The sequence below is a fragment of the Lagopus leucura genome, unplaced genomic scaffold (genome assembly GCF_019238085.1).
Source record: "Lagopus leucura isolate 7727_CA_CO unplaced genomic scaffold, USGS_WTPT01 Super-Scaffold_100157, whole genome shotgun sequence".
Lineage (NCBI taxonomy): Eukaryota > Metazoa > Chordata > Aves > Galliformes > Phasianidae > Lagopus > Lagopus leucura.
Window position 1 is genome coordinate 42,157,023 of NW_024962334.1, and position 19,802 is coordinate 42,176,824.

The following is a 19,802-nucleotide window of genomic DNA, read 5'->3' on the forward strand; positions in this document are numbered from 1 at the left end:
TGTCACCACTGCTGAAGTGCACCACCCACTGCCTCAGTGTGCTGACACCCACTGTTTGATCAACGCAAGCATCGATGAATGGCAATTGGTACAGTATTTTCTGCATGGAGGAATTCACTTCCACACCTTTGCTTTACATGTACTTCCATATCAGACAATGTTTTGTCAGGCTGCCCCTCTGCTGCCATCTGTCACACACACCAACAGAATGGAATGGAATATTGGTGGGAAGGCTCAGCTTCTACCACCACACCACCAACATTCACCTATGATGCTGAAGGCCAACAATTTTATTAAAAATAGGTGGCATTACTTTTGGAGTAGCCCTCGTACAGAAGGAGCTGATCCTCAGATACAAGCATGAATAGTCAAGTGACTCATTCATGCTAAAACTCTACTGCAGTTTAAGTCATTGAAACTATAGAAGTGTTTTGCTTGATAGTGCCTGTGTATGTCTGTGTTCATGGGCATATACATGTCCTATATAATTTCCAAGTTCAGGTGCTTCTTGCTTGTCACTTAACTCACTGAAAGTTTTTTTATGGCATTAATTGCTTGCATACAAGGGATATAAAAACACACAGAATATAAGTATGAATTTACATAAAAGAACAGAAGAGAAAGGATTGTGAAAAAAATCATGAATTCTAATGTTTAAACAGAATTATTATAAGAACTTAATATTATTATCACATTTGGTTAGAATCTCAGATAGTAAAAAGCAGAATGTGAAATTCCAGCTTCTTGCACCGTCATCAGCATCTCTGTAGCCTGTTTGGATTTCATTCCAGGTATCCAAACTCCTTGTCAGATTTAGAAGCTTAGGCATCTTCAGGCTATACTGTAAGCAATGTTATATGCATGCTTTCACAGCACAGATGATAGCGAATAGATGAAAAGCCAAGAAAGAACTGAATGATTCAGGAGGTTAGTTGTGCTTTAAAATTCATAACAACATTGTAGCAGTCACCAGATTCCAGCAGCTCGCTTCTTCATTTCAGCAGTTAGGATCTGTTGCAGCACTTGCACTAAGCTGGGCACCATCAGGGTGGCTGGGCATCCCTCAAAAGCTGCCTTATGATGTGATTTTAGAGGAGACCTAGATCTAGTAAGCTCAAGCATCTCAACAAGGAAAATGAAAGGTTTTGATTTCCTGAGGAAGCGTTTCACTGTTTGATCCTTTATTCAGCTTGCCTTGTTAGCATATGTGTGCATATTTGATGGGCTTTGGATGTGTAACATACTTTATATGCGAAATATATTCTGGAGCAGAAGAGAAGATTTGGGATTTTGGTTTTTGTAAGACAGTATAAATAGATTTAAGCCAACGTTGCAAGCTCTATTCTTAGACTAGGTGCCTTTGTTCGACTTTCATATCTGTACGTTTACTGTTTCGCTTCAGATATAGTCTCACCACTGAGAATCTTCAGCTAGAATGCTGGAGGAGGCCATCATATAAATATTAAGTGTTTAAGACCTTTGCATTAGACCCGAAGCAGTGCATCTTACAGATTGCTTGACTTACTTTTACAATAAATGGAATACGTTTTACATTTTTGTCAGAAGCTTTTCAGAACGTTTACTATTTGCTCTTATGGAAAGAATTGGTTTTACCAAACAGCTCGCATTATGTAAAGTATACCAGAATCACCATTTTTAATTTTGGATTCAGCTTGATGCCCCTCAGTCTTTCTTTGAGTAAGCTTGTGATCTCAAAGTTGGCTTTAAAATTAAAACATCTCATGATAATCTTTTTGGAGCTAACGTCTGAGACATTGGAGAAAGGAGATCATTTCCTTTGCCTAGCCAGGAGGGGATGTTATCTGGGACCTCTGCAACAGCCAAGCAGAAGCAAACTTTAAACAAGATTACGTATGTAACAACTGCTTGTTTTATCAGGAGATAATGAATTAGTTTATTTCAGGACTGTAATATTAGCTTTCTCATATTGCTTATTTTTGATATGTGTCTGAAGAAGCAATATGTAATACGCTTAATTAATTTTTTGTGTCTGCTTTTTTTCAGGAAAGTAAACAAGTGCTACAGGGGTCGCTCTTGTCCAGTAGTTGTTCACTGCAGGCAAGTACGATTTCTAAAATAGCTTCACAGAGATTTCTATGAGCAAGAAGTTAATATAGATGTAAGCAAAGCAAGCAAATGAAAGCTTTAGATGAACCACTATACAGATATTAGGGCAGGATGAAGATATTAAATATAAATCGTCTGGCTCTTAATGCTAAATAATGCTTAGGGTTTGTTTTCGTAATAAAATTATTTTTTCCTGTGATTTTATGGATGTTATGACTTGAAGTAGCACTGTATAGCCATCTTTACATATGCATATAATACTTCAATTTCTTCAGTCATCTCCTTCTAAGGAAGTGTTTTTCCATGTGTTCCCTCCTTTATTTTATTCACACTCAGTAAAGTTTTTTTCTTCTTCTCTTGCTTTTAGTGATCATGGTAAGGAGAGGGCAGTGTTAGGGAATGGAAGCCAATCCACAGATTGAGTAAACTTCTGGCCTGACACTCCTAGATGCAAACAAAATCTATTGGGCAGGTCAATGGAAAACTTTGCTCTAGGAATGTTAATGTTTGGTTTCAGGGATTCTAAATTAGAAGAAGAATGTTGTACTTCTTTATTCAAGATACTCTTGTGGACAGGAAAGGCAGAAAAAAACAGCCCCACTGAGAGGCAGGTTGTTTGACATGTGGCATTCCGCTGTTTGTGGGAGGGAAGAGGAGGAGCATGTGGTGTAAATATGCTGAGGTGGTGACTCGGCAGTTGCCTTCACCAGATGCCAGGAGGCCTTCTGCAGATGAGAGCAGCCTGGAGCAAGCTCCTTTGCATTGCCTTTAGGAAGCCTGAGAAAAGAAATACACCAAATGAAGAGCCATTTAAGTTTCCTACACCTTCCTTCGTATAATGGATGAAAATGTCTACTGTTCGTTCAATAGTTTTTTTTTTTATTGGACTCGATCCCCATTTTGTCTCTTGCTGTTCAGCTTAACTAATGAGATTGTGTCTTTGTTCCCTTTACAGCCATAGGAAAGAAATATATTACCATTACCTCTTTCTAAGCAGTGATCTAGGAACTGAAAGAGGGAAAAAAAAACCTGTCTACACAGACTTAACAAAAATTAAGTTTCACAGCCTGTCTATAAACAGAACGTAATAACATGCTTCACACTGTTCTATTATTTTTCCTTTCATTTATACTTGTACACAAATTGAGCTATCAATAAAAATAATGGCTTAATTAATAAACCTACATACAGTCTAATTGGTCACACATGCACCTTTGAAAAAATTTTGGAGGAGGAAGGAAAAAAAGCTTTTACTTAAAGTCTTAATTATGTTTGCTAACAACAGCTCTAACAGAGCATCATGCTGGCAATTACACATTGCTGTCTGAAAGGGACTCAAGCTGCATTCACATTAGGGAGCATTTCCCATCCCAAGGCTTGGTCTCACATCTCTGAGGAATGACTTAAGGTACAAAAAGTTAAAGCTGTTTCTCAGCAATTACTTGATAATTTTTCTTCTGGTCATTGCACCTAAACAACAGTTAAAGCAAAAAATAAAGAGAAAAATCACTCGTGACCTACACTGAAGAAAGACTGCAGTCCATCGTTAATCAAATATTTCAGATCTCAGACAGGTCTCTGCATGCATCCCACTGGCCACGCTGTTCAAGTATAATCCACAACATTTGGGGACAGTTCTAGATAACGCTTAGGTTAGGCTTATTCTGTAGTTCTTGAACTCGTATGCAGGTGACTGTAAGCACATTATATCTACACTTTATAGCAGAAATGCCGTCTTGTTTTAAGGTTACTGACTTTTCCACTTCTGTTTAAAATGTTTTTATTGCATAAACACAACTTGATTAAAAAAAAAATAAAATAAAACCAGGCCCTGTTATCGATGCAGGCTAAGCTTCCCCAAACAGCTAGTGTTAATTCAGGGCAAGCTTTCTCTCTCCTCAGTACCCTACATTTACCCTCATTCAGTCCTCTGCCTTCTGTGTGGGAGTATAACATAATGGCAGGTAACCTTATGTTGAGTTGAGATGCACATTGATAGGCTTATTTTTTCTTTTTCCCTTTCTGTTGGCAGTGATGGTGCAGGAAGAAGTGGAACCTACATTCTAATTGACATGGTTCTCAATAAAATGGCTAAAGGTGAGAATCAAAAGGCTTGTTACTTCCTCTGTACTGAAAGATGTGCTTGTGTTGCCATGGCAACGTGGGGAGCAATATTCACAGAAAAGCTGAGAAAAAATTAGAGGCAAATTGTACATTTATTTTCCTGAATGTTCTTAAGTTTTTATTTTCATAATGATTTCAAACAGCAAACCCAAATGCAAATGCTTTTTGAATGAACAGATGTTCTTGAGCTGTTGAGAACTATTTGAATTTTTTAACTTTTCATCATTGAGCATAGTTATCATAGTTTCTAGAAGAAGGTACTTTGAGGCTAAACAGTTCTTGCTTAATGATTATGTGGGCTAGGTCCTGAGATGCCTCATGGCCTTTGCCCAGTCTGCTGTCACCTATCCAGACATGATGGTCAAGCACAATTCCTTTTCTTTGTGCAGCTCCCTGTTATCACTGTATTTCACTGAAGAGGTGGTACCAGACAAGTTCCCTTGTGTACAGATTTGTCTTTTAGGAGGAAAAACGCTGCAGTGACCTTTGCATGAGACTGAAAATAAGTTATCTAGTTCACAATTCTGCCACTGTCTGTTCAATGTTGGAAAACTTAGTTAACTTATCAAGTAGGAAATCATCTGTCCTGTGGTAAACATATACTATTCTCTGTTAAAAGCAGTGCCTGTGGATTCTCTAGAGATTTGGATCATTATCTTATTGATCACTAAATGGTTTGCAGTGGGAATTGCTTGAGATGTCCTAAAATAATCTCTGTATGGCAGAACTAAACCACATTTTTAATACTGATGTGGTCTTTAAAAGGAGGGAGGATAAAAGTGGGCAGGTAAACCTGGCATACTAATCAACTTGATTTATCATGCCCCTTTCCCATGCCTTTGACCATGTTTGTATCACGCTGTGAAAGAACAGCATTTTAGAAGGAAGAATAACCTGTGAGGAAGAAAATAAATAAAAAATTGTTATTTGCCTTTCTTAATTCCTACGCTGAGTTCATAAGCTGCCTCGATCTGTTATTAAGCACAGTGTGTTTGTATTTATAGTAAAAGGATTACTGCAATAATGTAAATTAATTTATTTGGAGAAGTAATATTTAGTCCTTTGACTTCTAATCATTTTACAGTTGTTGCTGAAAACCTTCTAACATACTCTTATTTTTAGATGTGGTTTGAAAATATGCTACTTGCTTTGCAGTCATCTATTGCATCCACATATCACAGTCCTGTGGGGCATACTGATGTGATGCCCCTTTTTCCTCTCTGTGTTCTGACTGTTAACGTGGCTGGTCACACATGGACATAAAGGGACATGTTTTGTGCCTGTGAGCATAATGTGGAACTTGGTCCTGATGTTAAAAGAAGTTGTGTGCCTGTTTTCTTCTTAGCCGTACCCTGAAGATTTTCCAGTGGGATGAGATCAGTTTTTCATGCTCACTGGAAAATAGGTTTTCTCTCTGAGGAAATATGGAGATATTCGCAGCACTTGTTCCATTCCTTGTGACAGCCGAGTCTTTGAAAGCAGGAGCAATGGTACGAAGTAAAATTAATATACACCTTGTTAGGTATTTGTTCAGCTCACTTCAGTCATCAGAAACATGAAGCTGTGATGAAAACTAGATTTAAAACATATGCAATTTACTTGCATAAAAAAAGTAAATGAGAAGTATTTTCTAGCTCCAGGCTTTCAGCCACTTAAGGGAGGGTTGACTTTGTTGTAAAAGCACTGAAGAATGCCATTTATTGACTCCATTGTACCATGTAATGTCAAATTCCATTTTAAGTGCGGGCTTAGTGTTTCACAATACGAGACAAGTCATGTGAAACTGGCCAGAGAAAGGCGTCATAGGGCTTTTTGGAGATCGGTCACCCCCATTTTGTTCTTGACCTGCTCCCCTCTGCCGATGGGGGTGTGCAGCACGAAATCCCCTGACCTGGAGCTTTGGCTGGGGTTTAAATGAAAGATCAAAGGGCAGAGCGAGCATCTCAGCCCTGCTGAGGTGGGCCTTTCCCAGGCTGTCACACTGTGCGGCCACCAAAGGTTTTGTTCGGGAGGGAACCACAGCCCAGCCTGTGCGGCCGGGGCCCTCTTTGTCTGGCCTGAGAAGCTGGAGGCCCAGGTTGAGGATCCAATGTTCATCAAATGATCAAAGGCCTGAAGCCCTGGACATGAAATCTTTCTTTCCATTTCCTTTTCTTAGAGAATGAATTGCACGAGTGGCAAAGAATGCCGTTTCCAAAGCTTTTATGTGGAGTGCAAGGGCTAACTTCAGAGTCCTTCAGTGCTAAACATAAAAATGTAAGTGCACTTTCAATCTGGGCCCAGCTGCAGGGCCAGCATCTAGTAACATTTCTTTCAAAAAGGCTTTTAAGGATTAAGGCCTTCAGTCTTTCAAAAAAAAAAAAAAAAAAAAAAAAAAAGGACTTTTAAGAATAAACTTAGAATAATTTGAGTTTCTTGTTCCACTGTCTGGTTTATTAGAAAGTAGACAATAATGCATTTTTAAATCAAAGTAAATAGAGGAGTACTTAGTTTCGGCAGTGGGAAAGTAGAAAGCAATCAATAAATGCCTTGGCTCTTTAGTGGGGTTTTTAATGGGGTAGATGGAGAAAAGGAGCTCCTTTTTCATGTAATGATTTACTTCCCCACATTCTCTTAGACAGTTAACTGTAAACGCCTTTGTCATTAACAATTTTTTCCCCTACTGCTCATTGAATTAGTGCTAATACTTAGTCTATTAAGCATGTTATAAATTGGTATCTCCTCCTATCTCGCCTGTTGCTGTGCCTCATGTTATTTTACATGCTGAAAACCACCAGCAAGCGACCTGCTCCTTAAGCAGGGAGAAAGAAACTGAGGATTTGGTGCTCAACATCTGCTGCACCAGGCTGACGGCTGCAGCTCCACTGAGAAAGCAAGAGTGAAATTAAACATGAAAATTTAAAAAGGCACCTGATTTTCATGCACAGGAGAAGTGGAGGGGGTGGCAACGTCCCCTTAGAGGCCTTGCACCCCCAGGCCAGGGCTGGGTCTCAGCTGCCTGCCAGCCCGCAGGCCTCCCATAGCAGCATGGCAGCATGGAGGATTTCCTGTTGGGTCAAGGTTTTAATGAATTTCACTATTCTCTATACAATAAATATAATGGCTGCATCTGTGCATTCGCTCCAAATAGCCACATTAAATAATCTTATTAGGAACTGGAACAGCGAGAGAACAACGATGTCTATTCAGCACTGTCATTGCTGTGTCGTGTCAGTGGAAAGTTTTAAATGCAAGGATGTACTTCTGCTTAGTTGTTCCAGCAACCCAGTGCTTCTGTATATCATATACATTATTACCATAAGTATTTTTATTGCAATATTCATGAGCAGAGCAGTTACGAGGCCTTAGTCCTGTCCCCATCAAAGTGATAACAGAAACGATGTGATGTGGTGCCTGGCCTTACAGTAGCATGTGATTCTTACATGAATATGAAAATTGTTAGAAGAGTTACCAAAGTCACTTCTGATTTCCCTGACAGACAGGTTAGGGCAAATTTTAGTTTTAAGGAAGAAGTTTGTAAGTGATGTATTTGAGCTCCTTGGGTGCTTTCATGATTCAGATAAGCACCGAAAATGATAATCGGTTGTTTTTGTAGATAACAGTACTCCCTGGGTTTTTGACAGACTGTTTTGCTGAGGATGATTTCTGCTAAGAATTTTAATGTTCTTCATGTATTTACAGGTTTTATCTTTTGTTACTAAAGAGGATGAACTGTTTTAGATGAATTCACTTGATATTCCTTCCTCACCCTAAACTCACAGTAACTCTGAGCTGATGAGTATGGGGTTTTCTGTGATCTGCAGCAAATTTGGGAAGTTTCTGATTTCTTGTCCTTTCTGCAGTTGTATTCTAGTAGCTAAAAGTCTAATATATTTCAAAACATTTTTACTAAGTGTTTCTGGCATGTAAAAGAAAAGAATAAGATTATGGTTCTTCCTCCTTTCATTTTTCTGAACTGGGAGGCTTGGACAGTGTTGATAAAAGTTTGATTTTTAGATATTAATCCAGCTGGCAGCTATGTGGGTTTTGCTGACCATCCATTTTCTTGTGTTTGAACTAGCTGGAACGAGATGAGTGAAAGGGAAAGTGAATATGAATTTTCAACTCCTTTTAAAGTATTGATTTCAGAATTCTAAAACCCAGCAAAAAGATTTGATGTAATGAAGGCCAGCGTTTCTTCTCTCCCATTGAAAAGCTTGGATTATAATTGATGAGCGCATGCACTCTGGCCTGAGCTGACTGCAGAGGTTATCTCCTCAAGTCCTTTCCTTGCCCCCATCACACTATTGTCTGAGGGTCTTGTGAGTCCTGAGCAGGTGCAGTTTTTACTATAACATTTAAAGACAAAACCAAAGATTCCTAGAGTCGCCTTCTGACTCATCATGATCAAATGATTTTGGCTAATCTGAATGCTTGATGAGGTTTTGCTTATCTAATGTGTGGATTTAGTGATCATAATGAAGTCATGGAGTTGATTCCTCTCTGAAGGGACTTTATGAAAGAAAATTATTGCCCGTAGTCATGTTGAAATGGATTCGGTCTGCTTATTTTTCAATCCTTATGCAAAATTTGAGAACACTCCAGTGTTCAGTTGTACAGATTCAAGTCCCAAGCAGTTGATTTCTGACATGTTCTTGGTGAATGAGGGAGTATTTCTTCAGCCCAGAATCTACTTTCTCATGTGAAAATTAAGCTTCAGATACCACAAGTGTAACACTGATTGAGGGAACATGTAGTATAAATGCTTTTTAAAGGAATGTATGTAAGGTTAAGAGGGAAAGGAGTGTAATTAGAAATAATTGTAATTCTTGAGGAAAAGAAAAAATCATAGCAGAAAAAAAAATTAGAACTTTAGAATGCAATTATTTTCATGTCGTAAATCTGAATCTATTGCATCACTGTTTTTTGACATTTGTCTGAGGTAGATGATTCTCCTAGCAAAAAATGCAGGCTGGCAAAGCCAAAAAATTAGCTTTTATTTTGTGTGATACTGAGCTATCCACAAGACTGCTTCAGTTCTTCACAGTAGTGCTAACCATGGAAATCTGAGATGTGGCTATTTCAATTTCTGAAGGAAGTTCTTATTGTCCTTGTAAACATATCATATGTTATAAGGTCCGTTTTTCAAATGAGCTGCATTTATGTATTGTAACTTTTATGTAATGAGTTACCCTGGAAACACAATTAGGCAAATAGTGCTCATTCTTGCAGCCTTTCCCAGCAGATAATTAATCACAATGAGAGCTGGGCCCCAAGCTACATGCAGAAGTGTATAGGGAATGTATAGGGCATTTTTTTATGGTCAAGCCTGTGATGCTCAGGAAACTTTCTCTATTTTGGGAGGAAAAAAAAAACAACTGTTTAGAACAGTTGTTTTTTTTTTCTTTTGCAAAATATATTTTAATGCATAAAGTTGTGAAATTTTGACATATTCTTGACACTACACTCATCAGTTAGTAAAAAAAAATAATATGAGGATACATTAAAAAACGGGCTACAGATTTTTACTGAGATGAATGAGTGACCACGGGGAAGGTGTAGTAGTTGGTTGTTTCTCTGCGTGTGCTGTGGGGACAGTGTTTTTAAATGATTTCCTGTATGAATATAGAGATTCGAAAGGAAAAAAAAAAAAGAATTATTGATTTCTTTGTTTTGGATTTCTTTGTTTTGGATTCTTTTCAATAGTTTAGTGCTCAGGGATTACTTTGGAAGGTATGTATTTTGTACTTATTTTTTGTTCTTGGGATTTTGTTGGAGAAGAATTGGGACTAGGAAATGGTGGTAGAAAGCAAACCTAATTATTCAGGGTTTGGGGAAAAGGAATTGTGAAGAAAGACTGAGCAGACATGGGCTATTCCTTGGGAAAGGGAGCACGAAGGGGGGTCCCCATAGAGCGTCAGAAGACCCTGAAAGGAATGTATTGATGTCAGTAAGCAGCTTGAGATAGTGACTAATTTGAAAACAAGAGGTCATTGACTGAAACTAAGGAGGAGACAAGCAGATAAGGAATTTGGGCGGCATTTTTTTTGCACAATGGGTAGGTTAGGGTTTGGAAAAGTGGAAAAGCTGGTCATAGAAGTACAGTGGTATTGGTTCAAGAAGCAGCTGGGCAAATGTTTGGAAAAGGACGCTTACATACAAAGTGAATAACTGGTTTTTTGTAGTTAATCTCATGCAGAAGTCCATAGAAGATTTGAAGAGAAGTATTTAATTGACCAAATGGTGGTCTTCTGGCTTTAAAGGGTGCATATATATTACTGAACTTCTACAGCTGCACCAGTTCAGTCACTTTTAAGGATAAACTCGTAAAAGAATTAGCCCATAATGGTTGAGTCTTTGATTCAACTCAATGTACTCCAATTTTATTCAACTCCATGTACTGTCTTGTGAAAGCATTGCCACCTACATGCAACATAAAATCGAAGTAAAATGTAATGTAAAATGTAGTTCTTCCAATTTAATAGATTCAAGTGGGCGAGCTGCTTCTGAGTCCTGGGTAAAGTAAATTCACATTTTCCAAAGGGGACTCCGAGACTTCTTAGGGCAAACTGAGGGACATCTTCAGAAATAAGATCTTCTCGGTAAGCGTCTTGATTTTCACGTTTCTTTCAGCACGTGGAGATGAACTGCTTTTTGGGTCGTTAGCTGGCATTTTGTAGAAGAGGTGTAGAAAGAAAGAAGCAGATTGTGTAAAGCTCCATAGGAGCTGACACTATAAGCAGGCAGTAGCAGCACATCCACAATCCTTGTTGAGTCATCATTACCCTTTGTGTGAGCACGCCTGTATAAGTTAAATTTAAGTGCATAACCCTCGTATTTTCTGGAGTCATCATGGGTGACACTGGGATATATTACCACATATGGAATATAGATTTTGAAATTCAGTTCCTCACATATAGTAATTTAGGCATATTTCTTTTTCTTTTAACTTCTGGGGGAAATTATACATAGCAAAGAAGCTATGCATGTTGAGAAGGATGCTATAATACAGTCTTATGTATGCGGAAAGGGGGAAAAGGCTGGGTCTCACATTAGCACCCATTTGCTCCTGGACTGCATGTTTTTTCTTCATTGATATAGGATATTACCTTAAAAACCAGTGTGTCAATAGTGAGTTTCTATTGCTGAAAATCAGTGAAAGCTCAGCAGAATTGTTTTCCTGTAGCAGTTTTTAAAATACCTGTCAGTTCCTAGCAGTTCCTTCTTTAGTATCACCTTCCTTTGAACTGCACTGTGCTGAAGCCACATCAGTTACATTTATAGGTGTAGGTAAGCTGAAAGTGCAGTTTTCAAGTATTAATATAAAATATGTGAACAGTATCACATTATGTATGTAGATTGTGTGTGTGCATATGTGTGTATAAGACTGTCACAATATTTTTCATCACTTTACTTTCATTAAAGTCATCCCTTCTCCATTTATATGTCTTCTTTGCCTGGTATGTGTTTTGTTGTCGGGGGTTTTTTGGTGATGGTGATAGTTTTGGTTTTTGCTTTTTTAGTGCTTTCTTTTGTTGCTTTTTTTTAAAAGTAGTGAAATAGTCATTTGGATCTGATTTTTAGATGTATAGAATCACTTACGTGTTCTGACCAAGAATATGGATTGTTCATAAATTCAGATATAGGTTGAATCCATCCCTAACTGCATACATACATGCACACAGAATCAGTGTTAAATAAAAATGCCAGCCTGGATACATTTATTTTCTTTGTTATCTTTAAATCATTGGGTTTTGCTGATGCTTTTCTCCTCCCATGAAAAGCATTAAAAGTTCCTCCTGGCTGTAGCACAACTCCAGCAGCTCCAGCAGTAGACATTTGGGCTAGTAAAAATTGCTTTTATTTTTGTAGTTTCTACCTGTTGTTCAGCTCTCTCTTTTGACTCTAGTATTTACCAGTGTTTTTAGTTAATGGGCACACAGACGATGTAAGTTGAAGCAAGAAAATATTCTTGTTTGGATTTTGTAGCAGTTACAAATCAGCTGTCACAAGCAGCAGTTCCTCCTACAAAGTGTTTTTCAGTGCTGTGGTGTTCCCACAATGTATGGCAGCTGGTCTGTCTTTTGGTTGTGGTTCCATGGTGCTTTTTCCTTTGCTGTTTCCATTAAGGTTTCAAAAGCAGGGGGTGAGGGAAGGGGAAAGCAGCAGCCACAAAACACGCATGTCAAACACCATTAGATTTAACAGATTTCAGCGTTTGTGAGCCTGAAACCACAGTGCAAAAACTCATCTCTTTTCGACTCCGGATTGTTTCATATAACTGTAGAAGAATAAAGCATCTAGCATTAAGCATCTCACCTAACCTAGTTGTTTAGGTCTCTTTAGTTGCCATCAGAGAGTGATTAAAACCTCTGGAGAGTAATTCTCAGGCGAATGAATTGCCCACCAGGGTCTTCCTACCTCTCCTGGCTGTTGGGAGAGGAGATGACTAACTCCAGCTCGAACTTCAAGCATGGCTGGAGTAGATAAGATGAGGCTGAGCCTTTGAGACTCAGCTAGTTAGTAAAGACTACCGGCGTGCTATAAAAACTAATGGTCAGTGAAGAAGTGGTGTTACACTCCCCCTAGTTATGACCCTCTCTTCTTTAATCAGATTGAATTTGCCCCTCATATGGTGTGATTAAATGTTTCACAGCAACATTAAGCACTCAATGGTGCAGACCCTGGCTGGAGCAGCTATGCAGGCCATCCTTTAGTGGCTGTCAGTGGGAAGTTGGAGGCATCTAGGGCTTTGGGGGCAGTGCAGATCTGTGGCATATCCGTGCTATGTCCAGCTGGCATGGGTGCAAGAAACAGCATAGCTGTGAGAGTGTCTGTGAGTGCTGATTTACACTGTAGACTCACCAGAGCGCCCACTGTGTTTCTGTACCCCTGTACCCTGTGCCATGCAGGCATTAGGTTCCTGGCAGACCTGGTTTTAGGCACTGTCTGCTCTTTTTCAGGGGATGCCTCTCCTTGGGGCTCCACAGCTCCCTGTCTGTCTCCTTGCCGAGACAAGGCTGAGCTTGGAAAATGTTATACTCAACCCAAGAGAGCCCGTTTGTGAGAATACTCACGTGGAGTGAGAGGAAAGGCAGCATGAACTGCTGTGCGCGGTGTTGGTCTGGCCGTGAGGCGTCTCATGTAGGTGTGAGTCACACAGTCATCACCCAAACGTGAAAAATGTTTGTATTCTTCCTAAATGCAGACCTGCTGTGATGAGACAGCTGATTGTCCGTGCCGACACTATATTTTTGCCCTTATTTTTTTTCTCACTTGCATTCTTACTAGTTCACAATGTTAGGCTTGAGTCTTCCAACTGAGTGACTCTGAGGCTAAGAGCTGCCAATCAGCAGCCTCTTGCAATTATTAATTGGGTCTTTTTCAGCTTCTAGCAACATCAGTGGAAAGAATGGCATCTTCCTTCAAAATTTCAACAAGCCCGTTTTTAATCTGCCCTAACAAGTCTCTTTGCCCTTTAAGGTCTAATTCAAAATCTATAGAACATAATACGTATAAAAAGATGCATTCAGAAGGTAATGTCTGACTATTGAATATTTACTGCTGCAAAAATAAAGGTGTTTGACAACTCATTTCAGTGTTCCCCTTAGTGCTCTGTTATTTTTCTGTGGGATAAATTCTTACTCCCACACAGATCATCATCGTCTCCTTACGGAGAAATGGTAGCAGTGCTAATAATCCCATATTTACAACTCTCACCGTGACTCCTGCATCATATACTCAGTTTTGGGATCATTTTGTGATCAGGAAGAACAGAAGCAGGGCCGAGGGAGGTGTAAAGGGTGTTGAATTAAAAGAAGAAAACAGAGTATTTATCTAAGTCCTCACCTCCTTACTATCCAAATAGATTTGCCTTCATAATAACTTACAAGGTAGGAAGAAAAATGGTTTCCTTTATAAATGTTGGTGTGAAACGTAGGGTGAATTTAATGATTTAACTGAAGCAGTGCAGGAAGGCGGAATCTCAGGCTGGAAGAGAAGTCAAATGAGCCTAAACATAGCACCCTAATGACCAGGCTGTCCTTTAGGACTAGCAGTAATGAATTTATAGCTGTTCTGCAGAGTTATAATCCTATCTGTTGGATATAACATCTATGTTGGATATAACATCTGTTGGATGTATGCCTGTAGATCTGAAAGTTTTTCCCAGCTAGAAAAATCCTTTTTAATGTAATATTCATGAGTGATATGTATTTGTGAAACATGCACAAAGAAAACTCTTCAGCTTTGGTAATTTAAAAAGAAACCCCCCGCAAATAATTACTTTGATGAAGTATTTAAGGATCATTTTATTTATATATACAGAAGATTCAGAGAATCTAGATTCTAAAAAATTCCTTTTAATACTGTGCTTTAATATAAAATTCTTTCAGTCTCACAGAATGTGTGCTGCACTTTTCATTAGTAATGAATAAAATAATAGGACTTTTGCCTTTGCTTTCAGTGCAAGTATGTTCAAGCTTATTACACAAAAATGAAATCTAGAAACTTGCTTTAATTAAGGCAGAATTTTGAACTAATGTAACAAATGCTGATTGTTATTATAACTGAAAAAATGCCAGTATGTTTTCAGGTGCACGATCTCTGTGCTTTGTTGAGCCTGAAAACCACTTTTTCATTATAGGCATTATTTCTTCCCAGCTAATGTATAAAAACACATTTGTCCTCTTTGCAAACTTCGTCCCATTCCCATACCGTCACAGTGATTGCAATGCTGCAGCAGAGTGGAAGGGAGCATCCTTCATCAAGTGTCTTTCTTGTGTCTTGTGCCTTTCAGGATGGGTCCTCTGTCAGGATAGAGGGAGGAGACAAGGAGGGGAAGATTTCATTTTTACAATAATGAAATTAACATTAGGAAATTAGTAATAATTTTAAGTATTTTGAGCTGCTGCTGGTCGTGTCGTGAAGCCTACTGCAGCAGCAATGGCTAGCTCATTAGTTGTTGCACGAGGAGCTGGGGATTCCACTTTTACCCATGCTCTCCTGACACGCTGGATCCTCCATTTATATGACTGTTTGAGGGCAAACACTTTAACCCCTTGAGGGCTGCTAATCAGGAGCACCAGCTGTTAAGTGCCAGCATGCTTCCTGCTCTGCTGCCTGCGGGGAGAGAAAGGGCTGGAAAGGATGTGACCCTAAACTTCAGCAACTGCTTTTCTCCTTGGGGGCAAAGTATAATTCAGCTCGCGCCTTCTCTTGTGCTCTCTCAGTGTACGCAGTTGTTTCTGATGTGGACTGTTGTGCACTTACTGTGCATACTTAAAGTCTTTAGAAGGATGATGGTTCATTGCTGAAGTTTAAAATCTGCGTTGTGTTGGTGTGGAAATGCTTTAGGAGGTATTTGCTCAGCTCACTGAGCTGCAGAGGGATTGCGTGGTTGTTTTTTTGCATCACTGCTGGTACAGCATTAGTTCTCACTCTGAGTTACATTCTCCCATTCATTAAAAACACGTGATGAAACCCTGTATGAAAAAGGAACCTATCTCAAACAGAACCCAAATGTATTCCCTACAGGATGAAATACAGCCAGAAGTGAAATGGCAGTTCTTCATTCTTTAAATGCTCCCTCTTTTATCTCCCCTTTTATTTTCGGAAGCCAGTAGTATTGTTAAACAAATAAATATTGGCGGGGAGAAAAGATGGAAAATCTTCCCTTTTTGGCACATTTCTGTGTCTAGCAATTTATATTCAAACTCTGTTGATTTAGGCATAATAAGGCAATAGATGGAGAACATGTACTGGTGGATGTGGGAGAGGTCTGTTCATGTGGAGAGAAAAAAAAATCCTGCTGGCTTTATTCAGTGCCATTAATTTCATCCTTTTTCTCATGAATTTTCTGTTCCAGGATATTTTTCTTTCAAAACAGGTGCCCGTCTTTGTAGCATGAAATTTTGCCTCTCCAGGCACTTAGGTAGTTCCTTTCACCATTGTATCAGAGGCGTGTGAGAAAGGGGTAGAAATGGATCTGTGCCTGTTGTTTGCCTTTGCCTGTCCACCCTTGGTCTCTAAGATGGACACGTGCCTTGGACAAAATCGTGCTTTCCTCACTTTACTTTTCTGTTACTTTTGACTGAGGCCATCAGAAGTGTTTGTGGGTGCTGTGCTGATCCCAACCCGTGGGCTCAGGGGTACTGATGAGTGAAAAATGTTGATGCGGGGACTTTTGTTGGCAAAACCCTCCAAAGCTAGCCTCCCATTAAGCATCCTGGCTCACCAGGACTATTCTTATGTTCCAGTGCAAGCATATGCTTTAGTGTTTTGCTAAATCAGGGTTTTATTGTCAGGCATTGTTCATACTATTAGGCATGTCATTCTGTTAATGATGATAAAAAAGCAAGCATCGGTTCACCAGTAAATGCCTGCAATCTGCATCACAGCAATGGAGGAATTAACCCTTTCAAAGGTAGGCTCAGAAGCCCATCTGGCCATTAAGGAGTGTTATTAGGTCTTGTCAGAAACCTTTTCCCAGCACCTAATATGTTACTGTGTTGTCCTGAGGCTAGAGTAGCTTCAGATGAAGAGCATCTCTCTCTGGGGAGGGCTCACACGCATCTGCAGCCACAAGGAAGCCCGTGGGACACATGGGCTCACCAGCTCAGTGGGGTTCATCCTTGCAGGGATGCTAACTAGGACCGTGGTTAACCTCATCTGTGCATGTCAGCATGTTAAATTTTCTTCATATCTTAATTTCTGAGAAAGAGAATTCCTCTAATGTCAAGCCAAGGTGCTAGTAGGATATTTTAATCCTGGGAATGTAATGAGGCCACAAGTAAGGCTGTAAAGCACATGAGATACTTACATAGCCCCGCTCCCATGGAAGGCAGTGGGGGAACAGGAAATTCCCACTAATTTGTGCTTGCATGGGACCAAACACCGAAATGAGCTCCTGTGCTGTGCCTTCACAAAGATTGTACCTTTTCTGATGGCTTCCAGATAAAATGCAGTTGTAAGACCTACAGCAGATCAAAGACATTATCACAGCTACTGTCACTGTTACCAGACCTAAAAGCATGTGTTAATATGTATTGTTCTGTTCCTTTTAAGCATGCGTGTTGGTTTTTTTTGTTTACTTTTTAATAAAACTTACTATTTTGTCTAATGCTGTTCCCTGAAAATTCCCATACAGTATGGAGGGGAGTGATAGGAGAAACGTACAATGCCCCAACTCATAGCAGTAAACAAAAATATCTGAGTTGGCACTGTTACATTTACTGAATGAATTCATTCCAGTTCTGATGCAGCTGATATTTTCATGGAGGCACTTGCAAACTGATCATCCTCTTAGAAAGTGACAAATGTATGGGGCAGTGGGGGATGTGGAGTGGGAGTGGGACAGTCCTGCTGTGCTCATGGTGCCCGTTTGCCCAGTGCTTTGGTGCTGTGTGTTGTTCTGGCAAGATGCAGACGGGACAGATGTGAGACCAAATTCCATCGCTGAACTCAGCAGGAAGGGTTTCCAGCCCTACTTCTTCTCTTGGAGTTCATGCAGGGACTAACGGGAGGAAGCAAGGTTTTGATTTTTTCTCCAGTAACACATATCTGCTTAGGCACTGAAGGAAAATGACACGATCGAGAAGAATCTCAAACTGAATATGAAATTCAGGAGGAAAACAGCAGGATCTCAGTGGCAGGTGGCAGAAGTTCAACTGAACCTTGTTTTAACAACATCAATATTTGTGTGGGTTGGGCCCTTCGTTCCATGCATAATCCTAGAAGTGACAAAGGGCACTCAATGGCACGGCCACAGTGGACCCTTAGGTTCTGCTAAATAAATTCTGCTCTAGGTACAAAGGCATTTGTAAGAATTTGTTTTTCTCTAGCTGTTCTTGAATTAATGTTAATAAAAGCTGCCCCAACCTCTTCTTTTTCTATATGAACACAAAAATTGCAGCTGCCTGCCAAGTCTGCTGAGAGATGGATGTAATAATTTTCAATTGTACTGTTAGCCCAAAGGGAGCCCGATAGCAAGAGATTGACAGATGCAGCATGGATTATCTTGTGCTCTGAACTCAGCCCAATTTGTGGTTTGTTGCAGGTGCTAAAGAGATTGATATTGCTGCTACCCTGGAGCACTTGAGGGACCAGAGACCAGGCATGGTCCAGACGAAGGTACTGTCAATAAATCCACTGGGGTTTTAAATACATTAAAGGTCTTTCACAGTAGTTGTTTTCATGACAGAAGAGAGAGGGTATGACCTAATTTAATGCACGTCGCTTGCTGATTACTGTTTGGCTCCCTACCAACTGAGGTTTATTTATGCTGAAGATTTATCTAGGCTACTTTCTTTGGTGTTTACTTCTCTCTCTTGCAGCGTCTCCAACATCTATCTTGATTGCCATATATGAACGGCAATCAAGATAGTCTACAGTTTACTAAAGAAAATGTGCATGTGAAAAAATGACATTGTTTTCATTCTAAAATATGGATTATTTTTTTAGAGTAAGTGTGCTTAACTGTGCATCTAATATTTTCTAAAAGCCTTCAACTCATTAAAGGGAATGCGACTATTGGATTTGATTTTTTTTTTTCTGAAAGTAAAGCTTTGAATTAAAGGGAATATAGTTTTAAAGGAAGTCAAGTCATTTTTAGCATCTTTGAGGGGAAGACCTTACAGCGTGTCTAAAGCCATGTCCTTTATGGATGAAGCATTGTGACTGCATTTGTACCCCATGGTGTGGTGAATACCTTACTCTTTAATTACCATCAGTTGTAACAGCCTCAAAGTTCGCTGTAATACGTAACTTTTAAGGATAGCTGGCAGTGTGACTGCTGTTCGTTCCATTAGGAATGAAGCTTTTTTATTGTTACAGTTTATATGGAATGATATTAGGGGGTATTTGCTGCAAGTTAAAGATGCACACATGACCATAAAGAAAACTGTTCATTACATGGAGACCAAACAAATCTGAATGTGACATTGTAAAACCTTGAATGAGAGTTATAACCCCAAACTGAATAACTGGAGCAAAGTGGTCTGGGGGAACCTATAGGAACGTTGTAACATTTAGGGAGTTGAAGTTGCTAAGGGACAAAGGTGAAATAAATCTGTTTTTCAGGAATCATTGGTTCATAACTTTTCCTGAATCTGTTTTTAATCATGCTATATCTTCTCACTTAATATTAGAAGTGATACTGGAAAACAGGGAGCGGGGGTGACTGGGTGCAGATTAGGTATTATTTACCCAGTAAGTAAGTAGATGAAAAATTAAGATGAGCCAGCCAAGGCTAACTAACCCATATCAGCAAGTAAGACATAAAATTGTACACATCTTTCTTCTGCTCTGATTAATCTGACTGGAGGAAAAAAGGCCTATAGCACACAGCATCCAGTGTCTCACATATGTATTCCAAGGGAAAATGCAAGTCCTGAGCAAACTCTGTAAACGCACCCAATGTATGGCAGTTTATGGCAGTTCTGTAGAAATATGGAGCTCTGATTCTGGTTTGTCTCTCTTTTCTGAGAAATTACAGCTTATTGCCTTTAACAAAAGAAAAAACAGAAACAGCTCCAGAAGCAAAGAATGAGATGATGTGGATAATTTCTCTTAGTTAGCTCAAAAATAGTTACCTGAGTCCCCTGAGAAGCTCA

General features: G+C 39.4%; 1 protein-coding gene across 1 annotated transcript in view; it reads left to right on the forward strand.

Annotated features, from left to right (window-relative positions):
- The window catches only part of LOC122189779 (receptor-type tyrosine-protein phosphatase N2-like), a 104,967-nt gene that overhangs the window by 77,988 nt on the left and 7,177 nt on the right, over positions 1 to 19,802 (forward strand). Inside the window, exons 10-12 of the mRNA XM_042889155.1 lie at positions 2,026 to 2,079; positions 4,121 to 4,185; positions 18,248 to 18,321. Of these exons, the coding sequence (XP_042745089.1) occupies positions 2,026 to 2,079; positions 4,121 to 4,185; positions 18,248 to 18,321 (193 nt within the window). The remainder of the gene's footprint in view (positions 1 to 2,025; positions 2,080 to 4,120; positions 4,186 to 18,247; positions 18,322 to 19,802) is intronic.